Source organism: Bombus vancouverensis, chromosome 15, assembly GCF_051014615.1.
Source record: "Bombus vancouverensis nearcticus chromosome 15, iyBomVanc1_principal, whole genome shotgun sequence".
In the NCBI taxonomy this organism is placed as follows: Eukaryota; Metazoa; Arthropoda; class Insecta; order Hymenoptera; family Apidae; genus Bombus; species Bombus vancouverensis.
In genome coordinates, this window is record NC_134925.1 from 10,706,502 (window position 1) to 10,724,835 (window position 18,334).

Consider the following 18,334-nt stretch of genomic DNA (forward strand, 5'->3'; position numbering starts at 1 on the left):
ATGATATCTTCTTGACGATTACCTTGGTGATGACCTCCTTTGAATTACTGCAGCAGCATCGATGTCAACGAATTCACATCGAATTGTGAGTCGCATACTTTACCGTTCCTTTGGTCATCCAATCATGTCGTAGTACAAAAGGTCCGAATCGACACGAATGACTAGTTGTATTATTTAGAATTTTTTACGAACGTACTAACCTCGGATATTTATTATACCCATGAATAGTAACATACTTTTTATGTGTCTTATTTATTAGTCGAGGATAGGTCTTCTTGCACTTCGCGATTTTTTATATTAATGAAATGATATTGATTATTAAAGTTCATCATTATACTGGGCAAATCGTGGATTTATATTAATGTTCTGGGAAACTAATTACGGGTTAAATCACGAAGTAATTTACGTCGCGAAGTAATTTAAATTTCGCGTTTTCGTTTAAAGCTGGGCACAGATATTTATTTCGGTTTGAATTATTGATTGCGTTTGCTTTACTGTTACGGTTTATGAGATATCGCGATTGTTCTTAGCTTTGATTATAAATTGCTGTAAATTCATAGAAATCAACATTACAATTTATCGCCTTCTATTTTATTGAATGGAATAGAACATAGAATAAAAAGTGTATTAGGTATCTCTCTTGCATTTATACGTTTAACAGATTAAGATCTTTTCATAGCTATTGTCTTTATCGCTTTCAAAAATTGAATTTTGAATGTAATTCGTACGTTCGCCGTAGCAGATCGGTATTTCAGAAAGTGAGATACAAAGTTTCATATTGTGATGTCTATTCTGTAGGTATCTACCTAGTCAATGGTATTGTTTGTCGTACACTGCTACGGCGCCGTCCACCGGTTCACAACTTGTCACGATTTTATCATGATTTCATGTAACTTATTACAAGGAATTAATTAAGTACGCAACATAAAACATTTTTAACAATTCATTTTATTTTAATCATTATGGATTATAAAGATGAGCAACACAATGAGATCGAAGCTTTGGAGTCAATTTATTGTGGAGAATTGGAAAGTATGCATGGAATGTCCAATAACCTACAAATTTGTTTATATATTGTAAAATATATTACTTTATAAAGAATTACGTATAATTATTGTTTGTTCGTTTCTTAGTTAATTTATTGAAACAATAGATGTTAAATAATGTTCTGCAGTTCTAATTTTGAGATTTTTATAAATGGAACATTTCTTCAGTTTTAGCTGTAGAACCATTTTATACATTTTCCATACCTATTAAAACTGAAGAGTATGAACCAGGTACTGGGAATGGTCTCAGCTGTTCATTGGAATTTACATATACTGAAAAATATCCAGATGAGTCACTTCTTATATCGATAGAGGAACATGAAAACTTTGAAGAAGGAAATGCTGAGAAATTGAAGGAACATCTGATGGAACAAATGAATGAAAACCTTGGAATGGTCATGGTATTTACTTTAGTTAGTGCTGCTCAGGAGTGGCTTAATGTACAGTGGGATAAAATTAAATTGAAAAGAGAAGAGAGTGCGGCACAAAAACTCAGGGAAGAGGAAGAAGCAGAAAGAGTAAGATATATCTAACATTGTAAAAATATTAAAATAAGATTAATCTCATTGATCTTGTAATATAAAAAGCTCTTACATTGTCATAGAAAAAGTTTGAGGGAACACGAGTTACGGTTGAAACATTTTTAAGTTGGAAAGAAAAGTTTGATGAAGAAATGGGATACACAAAAAGAAGAGAAATGGCTGAGAGAGAAGGGAAAAAATTAACTGGTAGAGAATTATTTATGACTGATAAAACGTTGGATCAGTCTGATCTGAAGTTTTTGGATGATGGTATTGTTTTAAAATGCTTAATTTATTTAATTTAAGTTGAGCTATGCAAAATATTTATAAGTATTATAATATTGCTTTTTTAAATTCTTAGATTCTGTTAAAGTAGACGAAAGTCTATTTCAAAATCTTGATGATTTGGACCTAGAAGATGATGATGATGACGATCCTGATTATGAGCCGAACATTTCTGATGATAGTGCCTAAATAAATATGCTATAGTTCTCCACTATTATTTATAAAATAATTCCTATTCATTGAGTGTTTAAATACAAATTTAGTACTTAAAAGTATCGTTTAAGTACTAGAGTTTAGATGACAGATAGACATGTTCGAAGCAAATCTACCAATGTAAAATGAATTCATTAAAATTTATAGCTGCCATTTGCATTTTGTATAATGGCTGAAATTTTATACATATATGTATGAAAGGGAATAGATATATTTAATAAGGAAAATAATTTTTATAATTATGTATATGACAATCTTTTTCATAAAACTTTGTTTAATGAATCCAAAATAATCATTTTTCTTGCACTTATAAATGTCCAAAAGTATCTTCATTCGAATATTGGAGCAAGAATATAATGAAATAAATACACATTAACGACCATAATTTAACATTTATTCATAGTTTTAGTGTTTAATGTATACATTCAGTAACAAATTCTAATGAGCACATAGTTGCATTTGAATAACTTGAATTCCTCTCGTTCTAGGGAATATGCATACATTAATACAGAGATAAGAAATGGCTAGCGGGACGGCACAGGGGGCAAGGGAAGTACATACTGATCTTTATTGTTCGCCGTCACGTGTTGCTATATGGTCTTGATATGTGACATTTTCGACCAATAAGCGTGTTTGTCTTCGTGATTGTATTAGGTCTACTAGAAATAATCATAGGAAATAATGTGAAAATATCCAATCGGACCCGTATTCATCTTTTTAGCCATTTTTCACCTTTGTAATAGTATAATCTGATATAATTCAGAATAATTTAGAAGAGAGGTGTTATATTTGTCACGTGATAGTAATAATCAAATCCATGTTGTTCATCAATGTTTCTATTTCATGGAACATATAGGAATCTTGTGACAGAATTTTTACTTTTGTATATTTACTTAACTTAAAAGTGACAATTACAATACAGTACAAAAAACACGGTTTTTACAATGTTGCCTTTCTATCTTTTTTCTTGATGACAGTGTTTGTTAATGCAATATAAAACTATGATAAAATCGAACAAACGAAGTGACAATTTACATACATATATATGTGGCCTTACATAGTATACCTAACAGAACAGAACATATCTTCGTGTTTAGAAATTTTTACTCTTTTGATGATTATAAATATCGCCTTTTTTAAGATATAATATATCATACTAAATTTCACACGATTAGTTAGATTACAGTTTTTGAAAAAAAATTTGTTCATATATTAATAGAAATTCAAATGATAGATAATATATCAGCAATATATTGACGTAATTCCTACAAGCAATAACTATTCACTAATTTCTTCTTTAAGTGTTCAAAAGAAAGTATCACAATATAATAATACTTTTTGATTTACATACATTAGTCGTTCAATTTAAATACAAATAAAAATAAAAGTTATAAATAAATAAAATAAATAAAGATACGGATCTGAAATTAGTGAACAGCCTACGTACATATACATATATATATGTACACGTACATATATATATAAAATATAATTGTGGCTTTAAATTAATAATAAATAAGTACGGAGTATCAGCACTTAAAGAAGTTGGTTTAAGAACTGAATTTCCTGATGTATCAGAATAAAACTTTTGTTTAAAGGATTATGGGAGTGTAACCATCTTTTGAGTCATTCTGTTTGAAATTTGACTCGAATTAACTTAAAACGACTGTATATACGTCAGAGCAGTCGTCTTGTCTTTTAACTCGCCAACACGTCATAATCTGTTGGGAGAAGAACACGGTTAGTAATGATGTAATAATACTTTATTAACGTGTTACGCTTAACTAAGTGACGATTTGCGACTGTATTCAGCTACATACATAAGAAATCAGATTGTGACATGAATATATCTCTTCCAATCGCTGGTCTAATGTACTATCACTCGACACCGAGATTTCGTCACTTGGCTAAACTCACTGTGACATTTTAAAGTGTAAAAGTAAACAACGAAATTCGTAGTAGCAAACATTCTCACGCATTGTATCCGGGCTCAATAACCGGCATTTTGGCTAACTAACGATCAATTACATGTTATATGACACATACAAACACATTTTATGCATGTATAGTATACGTTTCGTGCGGTTTCTCGGAATTTTATATTGGACAGAGCATGCGAAACTCGACAAAATATATCGTTATAAATCTAGAATAAAATATTGATCTATATATAGCGCGTTTTTAATACGTCTTCGTGAAAATAGACACTCTTTGATACGTAGAGAAAAATAAGTCGTACTATTTGATTTGTATAGAATTGCTTTATACAACAATTGCCCGAAAAGTATAAACACCGAAAATATTTCAGGAACAAATATGTAACTGCATGTATATTTTAGGATATGAAATACATATCTAATGATCTCATTACCGTTTGCAAAATACTTTTTACATGTGACACACAGACATTCAAATAGCAAACTCGAAACCAGTTTTCGATTATGTCGGTATGTGCTATCGGTAGCTTTAAACATTACATTATTTTACCCGTAAAATGTTATTCGCTTACGCGCGAATATATTTGAGCAAACCTAAGATAAATTTGTCTATAATTTGAAACGGATACTAATTGCAAAAGCAACGATCAAACGTGTTGTATTAAAAGTCACAAATGACAGTTGTTTTGCATAATCTCACTACTATCTTTTCCCTTTCTTATTTATAAAATGATGTTTATTTATTAAAAGTATATATAAAATATGGCAAAATAAAAATGTGACAGCACTAAAGTGTGCTTCAAGTGCACCAATCATCTTTGGACCGTACATTTGTTCAATTTGATTGGGATTTCTTTTGGGGAAGTAGATTGACTCTTCAGGGTGAGAGGAGATTGGGACATATTGGCATCGTCCGAAAAGGAAAAATCGGGTAACCTTAAACATACAGTACAATATGTATTTGATTTTTACGAAAATTCGTTCCTATGTCGAAAAAAATGTTATTTATAAAATAACATCTTTCAGAGAGAATCCCTCGAAATACTCGAAATAAATGAAAAAAAGAAAAAATGAAATTTCTAGTCATACTTAGAAACAATCGTATGTATTGGTGAAATTTTTCATTTTATTTGTTATCAATTTTACGATCGAAAAATTTCACTGTACAAATATTTACTTAATTTTATTACGTTATGTTTGTATATGTATACTTAGGTGTGTATATGTATAATATAAAATCATACACGTACTATGCAGGCGTACCTCTATGTGTCATATCGGTTCTTGTGTCTTTCTTTTATGCAACATAAATGTAGGGCATAGAGGTGAATAACAACGTTATAAACTTTCCTTAAATACTTTCACTGGTTAATACCTAGTACGGTTTTGAACGATAAACTAGCAATCCTAATATTGCATATGAGATGAAGGAGAACGTTAAAATACTGCAATGTTAGCTTACTGAGACATTCGATGCTGTAATAATAGCACTATGTAACTGTTTCTCGTGCTTAACACCTCGTGCAAGTTATATGGTAAAAGCACTGGCATTAGTCACTGACAGAGTAACAGTCCTTACAGTTAAAATTGTTTTACAACCGCATTGTTGCCTGTACTTGTGTCACGACCTGTCTTATAGTTTCGATACAGGATACAGCGATATTTTTATTGATAATGGTAATAATGATAGCTTCTGAATATTCCGCCCGGTGAAATCCGCTACAGATGTTTTAAATCGTGGCGGATTTCTACAGTGTCTCTGAAAAAGATTAATTAAGCTTCAGCGGCCTGCACCGAAGTCAGTCACTGATGAGCAACGAGCATACGATAACGTAAACAGCTAAAGAAATAGTTGAACTATGATTCATACAACAAGCGTTTAATATGAAAGATAGCTGTGCAGAGAAAAGATATTCCTTTCGACTTTTTTTAGCGTTTAGAAATTAGAAATTAACACATAATATTCTATAGCCTTTTCTTCGCAGAAGATAATGAATATGCGCTAGCTAAATACTGAACGTTTATGATTAACTATATTTGTAGTTAATTGCAACAACAAAAAAGTTTCAGTTTCTAAGTGATATTAAAGAAAAGTATTAAAAAAAACTAAGAGAAATAAAGCAATGCTACATTTTACACCTCTGCAAGAGAGATTAAAAAGCGACATGCATGTTAATGTATTCACTGAGTTGATGTTAATTTGCCTACTATCATATCTTTAAACTTACTATTTCTTGTATGCACTATTGCCTTTCTAAACAAATTCTAATGTCATTAATTCCTATTAGTCTACGCATCCCTACATTATTTCTAAAACGCTTCCTTTTTTAAACAAAAGTGTTTTTACAATAAAATGAGAAATGCTAGATGGAATTGTTAATTTCATATCATACTTACTTATCTGGTAAAACACGTGGTTTGGCATAATCTCCTGGCCAGTCGTAAAGATTTGGCAGTGGACTGTCATAGTTAGCATCGTACATCTTACTTACAATAAATTCGCGTTTGTCTTTTGGTTCTGGATATTCACTTGCCAATCCAGCTGATAAATGAGATAAAATTTGAGATATATTGTTCAAAACCACATTTAAAAGTTTAATATCATTATTACATATCACATTATCACAGTGTGCTCAGATAAAGATGCTAGAAGATTTAGAAGCCACTTATACAAGCCAAAATACAACGGTAATTAAGAAAACAAAAGATCGAGACTTTTATTAATTAATGATATTTAAAAGTCTCGAACGTAATTCTTACATTCTTCATTTTTAACTTATTGTGGCTTCCAGAAGCACCTTCAATGTTCTACAATCTTTGTTTGGGCACCTTGTATATTGTTACTGATTTGAAAAATTAAACTTAAATATACGTAGTCAAAGAACTTACTTTTAGCGTAAGCGTAGTTAGCAATTCGTACGGCGATATCAATTGAACATTCACGAATAGTGCTTAACGGTGGGTAGAGACTGCCCACTTCGAGATCTTCGTCTTTCACGTGATCAGCAACAGCTTGAGCCGAGATTAGGAATAAATCTTCTGTAATGTGATGACATCCAGTCGCGATGACGCCCAATGCGATTCCAGGAAAAATGTACGCGTTGTTTCCTTGTCCAGGTTTATATACTTTTCCGTTATAGTGTACTTCGCCAAACGGAGAACCCGACGAGAAAATGCATTTTCCCTAAGATACAAAAAGTTATCGTATTTTTCTGCACGCTTCGAATAAAGTTTCATTAATACAAATAATTTTCATACATTTGTATGATCGTAAGCTTGTTGAGCCGTGCACTCTGCTTTGATAGTTGGATTACTCAATGCAAAGATCAGAGGTCTTTCGTTGTTTTTGGCCATTTCTTTCAAGACTTCAGGAGTGAATGCTCCTGCTGCTGCTGAAGCACCTGTACCAACATTCTTACTTTAGATAGAGATGAAAGCATGTCGATAAATTAAGGATTACGTACCAATTAGAACAGTTGGTTTCACTTCTTTTACAACTTCCAATAGTGATTTCATCACTTTATAATCTTTCGCATACCAGATCTTATGACCTTCCAGGTTACCTTCTGGTCGATTTTTAACGAGCAATCCATCAATATCCATCATCCAAATATTATCACGAGCTTCCTGTTCGGTACAACCATCTGCTTCCATCGCTTTAACACAAAGGTCAGCTATTCCAATAGCTGCCTATATTAATTAAAAAAGATTTAAGAGCCAAAATAGGACGTGACTATAAAAATAGTGATCTGTTTTTATGATATATAAACTATTGCATACCTCACCAGCACCCAAAAATACGAATTTATTTTGGGACATAGATTTCTTGGTTATTCTTTTCGATGCTAAAATTCCAGCAACCGCAACCGCGGCAGTACCTTGTATATCATCGTTAAACGTACAATACTTGTCACGATATTTATCTAAGAAACGAAAGGCATTGTGATTTCCGAAGTCCTCGAACTGTAACAGTACACTAGTATGAAATATTTATTATATGTAACTAAATTGAAGGAAAAGAAACGGCATCGTTTGTAATCGTACTTGAATGAGAACATTTTGGCCATATTTTTTCACGCAAGCAGCCATAAATTCATCAATCAATTCATCATATTCAGCGCCTTGACTTCTGGGTTTGTTAAGACCAATATAATGAGGATCGTCTCTTAGCTGTTCGTTATTTGTGCCGACGTCGATAGTAATTGGTAGGCATTGGTGTGGTTTTATGCCAGCCAGGGCGGTGTAAAGAGCTAATTTTCCTACCGGAATTCCCATCCCACAAGCACCGAGATCACCGAGACCGAGAATTCTCTCTCCATCTGTTACGCAAATTGCACGAACCGCTTGCTCAGGCCTAAATATAATGTTACGTGATAAATTATATTCGTGTAAACTAATGTAAATTACTGTAAATCAATCTATATTTTACAAGAAGAGGAAATATAATTTAAAATATGTTATTTTATAAAATTGATTTATGGTTTAAAAAATTCAGTGCAGATATGAAAGTTTTTAATCTAACTTTACATGCTTTGTAAATCATAGAAACACATTACAAAGTTTTGAGTGCTAATCTATTCAATAATTTATTCCATTAGCTCCCAAAAGAAGGTACATACTTATCCATATCTTCGAAATATAAATTTCAAAGATATGAATACATGAAACATAAATATGTATATTTAATATAAAAACAACGGTAATATAATTCAGGGCTCAAAGCGCTAATTTGCATTTGTATGAAATACGAACCAGTTGTTTAGGATCTCGTAAATGTGACCTTTATCATATATTGTGATAAATAATCCACGGGGTCTACGGTAGATAACGCCGAACTTCTGACAGGCTAATCCCACGGTAGGAGTATATACGATTGGCATCATCTGCTCGATGTTTTCACTTAATAGACGAAAAAACAATCTCTCGTTTCTTTCCTGCGAATTAACCGATTCGTGAATCATCACTTCGAATTTGGCAATTATCGATATCTTATCCATTTCAGCGACTTCGAAGATTTTTGGATATGTTGTTAGAGCTATAATACTAGACAACATTTTCTTATACATGTAACCATTGCTCGGCCTTATAGTCTTAGCCAAAGCTATCGATATCACTACAGTGTGAACTTTGTTTGTAAATGTACGTTCGTGACAGCATGTCAATCGGTATTGGTAGCCAGCTGCCTCGTGGCCTAACCCAAATCTATATAAACTATAATCAAGAAATAAGAAATAGGTTTTGTTCATTTTATCTGGTCGCCTTGAGGATGCCGCCTATCAAGCTGATGCATAGTTAACCAACGCACAGTTAAAACATAGATACAGATAGATAAAACATAGTATTTTGGAAATTAAGGCCAATTGGGAGTTACATGTATAGGGGGAAAAATGAGGAAAGTGTTGATTTCTTCAATGTATCCAAAAGTTATCGAAATCGGTGAGGTGGGTGAGATATCGATAATTACCTTGAATTTTATATGTTCTTAGAATCGAAAATTATTTCTTATTTTACCTGTAATTCCACGAGATAAAGATACCGATTTAAATCTTCAGTATACTTCATGACCGAGGCCTTGCACAGAGCCAATTGTTCTTCCTGAGTTTTGAATCTTGGTGGTTGCAAGCCGTGTATACCTAAGGATATTCTTTCTCGCAAAGTAAATGCCAGTCCCTGAATAAGAATATCAGATCTTTGAATATCTCAAGAAGAGGTACACTTCCGTGATAAATATCTGTTTTCACAATGAGGGAACTTTATCATTTGATCGATGATAAAAAAAAATTATTTCTTTCTTCGGGTTTTCTGGAGACTGCCCTCTGTTCGTTAGATTTAAATTACAGGTTTAAACAAAGAATTAAAATTTATGAAAGAAAAGGTATAAAGATATTTTATAAGACATGGTAGCTAATGGAGATGAATTTTAAATACCTTATTAAGTCGAGGGTCCCTCAAATGGCCAATACCTTTCACCATATTGATAGGTACGACATCTCCAGACACTTCGTGGATTTCTCTGTATATCCTTTGAATATCTTTTGCAGCAGGATGCGTAGGTGGCAGCATTCGCGCCCATGATCCTGCACAATTTCTGCTGCTGGGCGATCTAGTAATCATCGTAAAGAAATAGTCATTTCATCTGTTTTTTTTTCATGTAAATTATTTTTATAATTGCACAAAAATGTTGTCAATTTTCAAGTTCGATTTTCTTGGAAACTTCGAGCTCGTGACTTCACACAGAAAATTTAATATCTTCGACTTATTTCAGAATAAAGTTAGGGTAATCTTCCTCTACCAATTGTCTATTCCTTGCCAGATGAGAATTAGTTAAACACGCGTGTATACACGTCTTTAAATTAATCTTCTCAAAAATAAAGCTTTCGGCATATTTTTTTTATTCTTGACTATAGAATCTCTATATTCTATGAATTTAATAATAATTAGTTATTACGTTGGTTGGTGTTTGTACGAAATATATGCAATGTCTTGTCAAAGAAGGATAATTTATAAGAGGGATTAAAAGATAATACTCTTTTAAGAGTTTTCTTATCTCTGAAACGATAACAAGCGTAAAATAGTGTAAAAGTTGATGTTCCTCGTTTCTCGCAACCTAATTTAAGCAATTTCGGGAGAAGTAAATTTGCTAGAAATAGAAGCTTAATATCCCTCTGCGTTTAATTGAAAACATTTCCCGTTTCGTTCATAACTCCACGTTATAAACATCGTATATTGTTCGTTCCCTAGCTATTAGTAAAATTGTATTTAAAATTAAAACATCCGTTGGTTTATGAATCCTCAACACAAATGCTTGCCAATTAGTACGTTCAACCGAATGAATGAATCATGTACGTAACGTTCGATGCGTGAGAACGAGTTAAAACTCTACTTAGCTTTTCTAAAAACCGATTAACGTCAGTCAGAAAGTTTCTGTTCAATTCTATCATGATCGACGGCTTTTTTTTTTTTAACGACAAACACTTGTTGCAAAAGCAACTTGTTGAGGAAACGATAAAGTCTCGAACGATTTTAAAGGAAAACGTTTGAAACAAATTGAAAAAAGTTAACTGACTTACTGAAGTATTATTAGTGAAATTTTACAATTTGTAAATTATCGATACCAGTTTTTCTACGATACAGTCAGAGAAAATATAATACGATTCGTGTTTTATTAAAAATACACATTTCCCCTGTTCAGTACGTGTTTGTTTTTTTTAGCAAAAAATTAATCAAAATGAAATTTAATTTCAACTTGCCCATATGTTTTATGCTTATATCGTGATATTTTGCATCGTACACGCAAAGATCTCAGCATTTTTAGTTAGGTTAGAACTGCCGCGTCGGAAGCTTAATGTCACGGATAGTACAGATATCGATTTTACGATTGACAGATATAACTACGATTATATTCGTATTCTTCTTTTACGTAATCGCACGAAAGAGCCGCAAGCGCATACAATCGATTTGTAGTAAATCAAACTATCGGCAGAGATTGAAAATGTCAAAGTGGAGAGTTCGTATCGATTAAGGACGCGTTGAAAGCATTGTAACCAGAGAAACCGAGCGGAATGTGGATAACACGATACCCTGTCATTTAATCGTATATTCATTAGACTTAGAATAAATTCTGCATAAGTGGTAATTTGACACGTTCGCACATTCGTCATTGGCCATGGTCTTTCAAACTAAGCTAACAAAGAGTTGCACGAATAAAAGTTGCAACGTTACAAATTGGGAAAAAACATTTTCTTAGACCAGAAATCGGGATTTGCTTTGTTAGTTTTAAATGCTATACAAAATTTAAATAAACAACTCTTAAATGTGCAATAACAGTGTTTAAATGTAAATTATGTTCGTACGTTGAAGATATAATTTGTGATTTTTAAGGTCGAGCGATTTCCTCGCTATTCGGTAAATTTCATGGTCGCTTAATACGAACAATAATTCGCGAAGGTGACGATCAAGTGCATTTAGCTGTTCGATTCGAATTCGACAAGATTTCTGAGTCATAGATAATAACTGGACATTGCACAATAAAACCTTATCGGTTTGATCTGGTTATAACTAAACTATGGAATTAAGGCACGTGACTGCAATTGATTATACATACTTCATGGGTCGAGGTAGGATGAAGATGCCTGTTTCTAGCATCGCTACGTTTCGTACGACCAAATTTCGTAGTAGTAGGCGTGCAATGATATTTTTTTTTGATATTTTATTTTGATAATTGATATTTTTTACTTTCAAGAATATGTAACTAGGTAGCAAAAACGTTATTGCATTTCTGTAAAGAGAACGGGCCGATCTATAATTATTTCAATGGCAGGCTGCCAAATTTAAACAAATAACTCTGAAAAATACGTTGGTGGAAACGTTTATGTCCTGGACGAACATCTATTTCATAACGATTATCAGTCGTTTCAGAGAAATCATTGTTATATTTTATCGCTATTAAGATAATATTATCGGATCGTCGTTGAAAATCGTACTCTCGGTTCCGATAATTTACACGTTCAGAAGGGTAATATTTATTCGTTGTAAAACGTAGAAACGAGCGTTCATGGGATAATATTAGAAGATGCTTGAGGATGAACAATTTTGCGTATCAAACTCTCTTTTCGATTGAATCGGAACTTCCTTCTGTACGCAACTCATTTGTATGATCAGCTTTGACCTATATCGGCTCTATCATATGGTAGCTTGGTCATTACGGTTTCCTCGGTATTAGCTGGGTGCAGCTACATGACATAGCGTTGACGTCATTTTCTGGAAGCACGTGTGTTTGTAAAGACTATTTGTTATAAAGCCAGGAACAATAAATATTTGCATACGTAAAATTACAATGTGTTCGCTAGCTTTGCGAAATACCTGTATACACAGTTTACGATTTGAAAGTTAAACAATAAACACGGGATCATCTTCACAAATGTTGGACGATGTGTTAGAATTTGCAAAAATAGACTCGAGCAATTTTACATTTACGATTTAAAATTTACTTTATAGTGTATCTCTTTCATGGATTACTTTTAGAAATCTTTTTTGAAAAAAAAGAGCACGTGATAGACAAAGCGTTGAAGTCGATACGCTGAATAAATAATATTACGATCGAACGATGCTGAACGTATGAAAAACCATCGATTTTTCTTTTTTTTACATAACATAATTCATAGTTAAGATATACGTTATACGATAAGGTATATAACCAATAATTTAAATAACTATGAAAAAATCGGTAAGTTATCTTTCTACTGTTTTGTGGCCATTAATTGTTATATTATCTTAAAATATTTTACTAATTTGAAAGAACTTGACATTTAAGTAAATTTCGTAAATTTTTCAGAACTGAACTACATCCCACGTACAAAACGATTGTTTACATGCCTTACGTAAGTTAGTCGATTCAAAGTATTATGTACAATACCAATATAACTTTACTGGTATGTAATGGCTATGGTCTATGAATATATCGTAATTTCCAGAGATTAATCTGATGACTAATCGCTTGTAATCGAAGCAAGAACATTTTTCTGCATGATCGGTTTATGACTTTTCCTCACTCACTGTTAGAGAAACATTTAAATTATGAAATATGAAACTTTTAATATTTAAAAGTTAACGCATGTAATAAAAAAGATGAACAGAGGTACTTGACGTCAGAGGTACATAAAATAATTGTTAAATGGCAAGGAAGCTTATAGATAAACATTAGTATCTTTTTTATTTAAAAAATAACGTTGACAAATAAAAGAGTAGAAACTAAGAATTTAACTTTTATTGTTTCTAATTAAATTACGTTAATATATAATTTCATTTTTCTTCGAACGATTAATATTTGTCTATGAACGAGTAACGCTAAAACGCAAATATTTAATATTCAAATAAGAAACGAGGACCTAGACAGCTGTTAATTCGTATTTATAGATTACCTTCCAAGTTTATACTAAACATCTATTTAAACTCCTCTTTATCTCCATTGACCTTGTATTACTTGACGATGATATTTTTTTATGGAAGAATAGCATTAATCTAACGAAATAAAATACACATTTAAGATAACGTTGTAAATATAAAAAGAAAATATTGTTAAGAATTTCAGTACCATAGTAAAAGTGAGGATATAATAATAGTTTTATATTTTAACTTCTCCCTAACGTTAAATAACGTTAAATATTTTAAATATACAATTTTATTGCATATATTTCATTTAATATGCAACATGAAGTCTCAAATCGTATATCATGTTTGCAAAACTGGTAGTCACCAAATATACACAATCAGGAATGCATTAAACTCATGTAAACATGTATACATATGTGTAAGTTCTAGATGTCATAATAATAGTATTGGTTATTGTCTTATAGAACGAAAATAGAAAGAAGGAAAACAATCCAAGCAGTTCTCTTCTGTATACATTTACTATAAATGAATAATAATAAATTCGTGTCGTTTTTAAAACAATTCACTAAAATATAGCGAAGATCAATAAATATGGGTGGAAGAAGAACAAGAAAGGTCAAACGAAATGCAAGGACATTCAACTCGAAATTTGTCGACGCTGGTTTCCACGAAGACATGATATTACACATTTCCAAGAACACCTCGAACAACGTCTAATATCGTTTGGTTATAAAAATAGATTAATGCACTGTATATGTATGTTCGTTTGAGAAAAGATGAATACAACGAGCGAAATACGAATTCCAGATACACATATGTATCTGGCAGCGTAGCTTGCTGCACGTGTTACGATCGATGGAAAACTTCGTTAAAACGATAGGTGCGCCAAAGGGAATCGAGCGAATGAACTATTCCGTACAAATAAACGATCACTTATTCATAAATAAGATTTAAAGAATGACGATAAGGCACGAGCAGAAAATTTCACCAGAAACGAACCCTTATTTTCTCAAATTTTTCGACAAGTATCAATCAGCACGTCCACGAGTCGATGTTCCGAGAGGAAGGAAAGACCAAACAGGATGCGATGATAGAGGGGATAAAATTACCGGCCCTTGCACACGTTGTACGATACCGGCGGAAATTGGATGCTGCGGGATGAAGTATAGAGGAAACAAAGAGCGTGCGAAATGGGAAAATTTGGGAGTTCATCCGGACGTGAGCACGATACGATTTCGTTTGGCACTGTCCCACAGAACACACGGTAACCCCGTATCGATCGACGAATTCCCAGCGCGTTCCTATTTTCAGCACTGCATTGCGGCAGAAGCTAGGTTACGGCGGCCCTTCTCGTGTATTTCGCTAGTCTTTTCCGCCTCTCTCGGCGATCTGAATCGGCGCGCACGTGCGTGTCTTACGGTATACCGGTGTAGTAAGGTCGGGCTACGCGTTTAATCGAGATCCGTCGCTTCGTGTACGCGGTTTGTTGTAAAAATTTTTCATACTCACAATATAGACCTCTGCAGGACGAACATTTCGCTCCTCGCGTGCTTACAGCTGATCGCCTCCCACCCGACAGGATCACCGCGCGACTGCGCGTTTTCGGCTAATCGTGCTCTTACTTGCTTGCTTACCAATGCTAACCCGCTTGCCCGCGCTCACCACCGCCGCCGCTCTGTCTACTCTCGCACAGCTTCTTCCCTCTCGACTTCAAGTTCGTCCATATAGCCGGCTACGCATACGCACGGCTGCTCCTTCACGCGATACACCGCACTGCACACGCGCGCGATTCACGGTATACAATCTGCTGTCTTTCTACACGTCGATCGCACACCTTTCTTCCTTGCCAACCTCTTCACGTTTCCGTGTGCTCCGCGGACGCTAACTGTACTCTACGAGCAACTTAGTGTAAGTGAATCGATGTAAGAGCACAGATGTACCTCGCCTGTGGCGAGGGGCGATTAAACGTCACGAGAACACCCGAATTCTCCCGATCAGCGACTCTCATGTATTTGTTTCCTGATAGCATATCGCAAGAAGCGTCGCGACGCTCTGGCAATTGACCTAATTTCTTTCATATATTGAATTGATTAAGAAATTTCGGAACGCATTTTCGAACGCGCAAGAAAGGAACTTTTGAGAACTGCAAGCGTTTTCTGTGTTTGTCACAGTTACGACTAAGTTGTAACGAGATCTTCTCTAGTTGATTTTTGAGAAAATTCGTCGAGCTGAGAATCAGGCATTTGTTTTGAGTATTTTTTCTAATAAGAGGATAGAAGAGAGTTTTGATTTTAGATGTTACTTATTATGGATAATTTTATATTTATTTGTCTGTTTCGTGATTCTCGTGAACGACGGATGATACCACCTGCGACACCACGAACTTTAAAATGCAGGTAACATCTGTGATACGTGGAATGAATATCAAACTACATACGCTCGCCGCGGTGTGCCGCTACGTGTTAGGTGAAAATGGTCTATTTCTGTATGAGAAATAACGAGGGTATCTTATCTATGATAACATCGCACGATAACAAATTTATCAAATAATTTGAAAATAAACATTGGTGTTTAAATTGTTTGTTCGATCAATTAAACATCGTAATAGTATCTATAAAACTTATTACTTACACTGATAATTTAATCGAAGAAATTCCGTTTTCACATTATTTATCAGAAGATCTATTTTATCGTCTTTAAGGTATTATTACACGAATATAATATTTATAAAAAAAAGGACATCTTTGGTTGTCCCTTCGCAAAAATGTTTTCGGAAATCGAAAACAAAGAACGTGACTCGTTTCTTTAAATAAACCAACGATACCCGGACACGGACATTAGCTGCATAAAAAAGTACGTTGAATCTAACGCATTTTATTCTGACGCAAACGGGACACGCTCTAAAATAAAAATAACATGTTAAGGAGATTTAATGGCGACAAACTTTTTTTTTTAGTGTAGCCCACCCGCACGCGTTTTATCCCAGTTACATCTACGTGCATCTGGCAAGTGACCAATGCCGTTAGAAAAACGGAAGGCTTTCAGCGCGTCCTTTGTAGGTTATTCTCACGTTTCGTACTTGAAAAAATAATTTTGTTAAAGAATAGTGACGTTTTACTGTTGTACGAGAGCTTGCACACCGTTTGTTCGCGTTCTAATTGCTACAGATAATTATCTCAAACAATTTCACTCGGACGTTTATACAACGCGAACAGAGTATTCTCATTTCATAGCACTTTAAGCTCAAGTGGCGAGATCTTTCCTTGGTTAACGATCTTGCAAAGTTATGGAGGAATTCAACCAGCGTCTTCAGGACCGTAGTGGCTTGTTTTCAGCGTAAAAAGAACACCGTAAAGCGAACAGGCAATGTGGGACGTGAAATTGATGAACAGGTTTTCGTGGTAAATCTACAAAGGAGTTCTCTACGTGGCGAACATCTGCGAAGTTCCTATGTATTCGATATTCTGATCGGTTAGCGTTTTCGATATAAACAGCTAACGTCATGGCTAGTATAAGTAAGGTCGTTTCGCCGCAAACTTTGGCGAATGCGATATACGTATCCGCGTTCTTCAAATACAAATACACGGTTGTGAATGCGGTTAATAAAGCGGATGACATAATGTTGAAGAATTTATTGCGCAAATTTATTGTGTAATGATATAAATCTTCTGCGTTGAAAGTAAAGATTCAGATCTCTTCACCTGTGACACTGTGCTATTTGCGTGTGATACCAAAGGCCAAGAATGAAAAATAAAATAAACTCGTGTAGGGACAAAGGATTAAAGTACGTATATATATTTTTGTAACATTTTATTAATTTCAGTCCAAATTTGTTCCTGCAAGAAAGACCGTTTCATCGTGAAAACTTCAAAGTGTTTTAAATTGTAATTTTGCGTAAATTCTTTTTATAGTTTTCACGAAAAAGTAAATTCTTAATATTACAGGTTATGTTATTACTTTCATATCTCCTTTTAATGAAGTTTTTTTCTGCGGAATATGTATGAATTATTTTGTTAATTAAAACTGAACGAAGATTACTTGGAATAGGAGAAAATGAAAGACTGTGGTCATTTGAAAGCAATTTAAAATAAGAGTTTTTATTTTATATTGACACTATATGTATTACTCCAAAGTAACTTTTTATTCTAATTAATTATTTAAACAAATGACGATAAAAATTAAGTTTTAATTACGTTTGACACAACTGTTCCGTGTCTTTATGAAATTTCTGATATCTGAAATGAAAACAGAGCAGCATATCCTTAAGATTGATAGTTTCGACAAGTAAAGAATAAAGTAAACAGGTAAAGATATGCACTAATTGAACGTACAGAAAAATGCAAAGAAATTCTTAATAATGTCAGTTCCATTTAGGAATATATTTGTAGAAACCAGATTTTTGAAAATAAATACAGCTAGTTACGTATATAGCTATATTTCA

The 18,334-nt window shown here is 33.5% G+C and overlaps 2 protein-coding genes and 1 long non-coding RNA gene across 5 annotated transcripts; 2 read left to right on the top strand and 1 right to left on the bottom strand.

Annotated features, from left to right (window-relative positions):
- The first annotated feature begins 814 nt into the window (after positions 1 to 814).
- On the top strand, positions 815 to 3,015 carry LOC117166354 (RWD domain-containing protein 1). Its single transcript, XM_033350258.2, has 4 exons — positions 815 to 1,032; positions 1,215 to 1,564; positions 1,651 to 1,837; positions 1,929 to 3,015. Exons 1-4 carry the CDS (start codon positions 963 to 965, stop codon positions 2,039 to 2,041), a joined length of 720 nt encoding a protein of 239 aa, XP_033206149.1. The 5' UTR covers positions 815 to 962; the 3' UTR covers positions 2,042 to 3,015.
- On the bottom strand, positions 2,438 to 15,806 carry LOC117166353 (NADP-dependent malic enzyme). 3 transcript variants are annotated; one of them, XR_013060231.1, is made up of 12 exons: positions 15,403 to 15,805; positions 9,931 to 10,105; positions 9,514 to 9,672; positions 8,755 to 8,936; positions 8,047 to 8,356; positions 7,783 to 7,965; positions 7,467 to 7,692; positions 7,261 to 7,403; positions 6,892 to 7,186; positions 6,400 to 6,544; positions 5,582 to 5,761; positions 2,438 to 3,786 (listed from the first exon to the last, which is right to left on the bottom strand). XR_013060231.1 is itself a non-coding variant. In XM_033350257.2 (11 exons), the coding sequence occupies exons 1-11, from the start codon at positions 15,426 to 15,428 to the stop codon at positions 3,780 to 3,782; spliced, it is 1,851 nt and encodes a 616-aa protein (XP_033206148.1). In that variant the 5' UTR covers positions 15,429 to 15,806; the 3' UTR covers positions 2,438 to 3,779. The 3 variants fall into 3 exon arrangements, 2 of the variants coding, with proteins under 2 accessions (XP_033206148.1, XP_033206147.1); XM_033350257.2 differs by lacking the exon at positions 5,582 to 5,761 and having other exon boundaries at positions 15,403 to 15,806; XM_033350256.2 differs by having other exon boundaries at positions 2,438 to 5,761.
- An 849-nt stretch (positions 15,807 to 16,655) lies between these two features.
- LOC117166356 (uncharacterized) lies at positions 16,656 to 18,321 on the top strand. The gene is made up of 2 exons (XR_004466229.2): positions 16,656 to 17,677; positions 17,838 to 18,321. It is a non-coding gene; the product is annotated as an uncharacterized LOC117166356 (long non-coding RNA).
- The last annotated feature ends 13 nt before the right edge of the window (positions 18,322 to 18,334 follow it).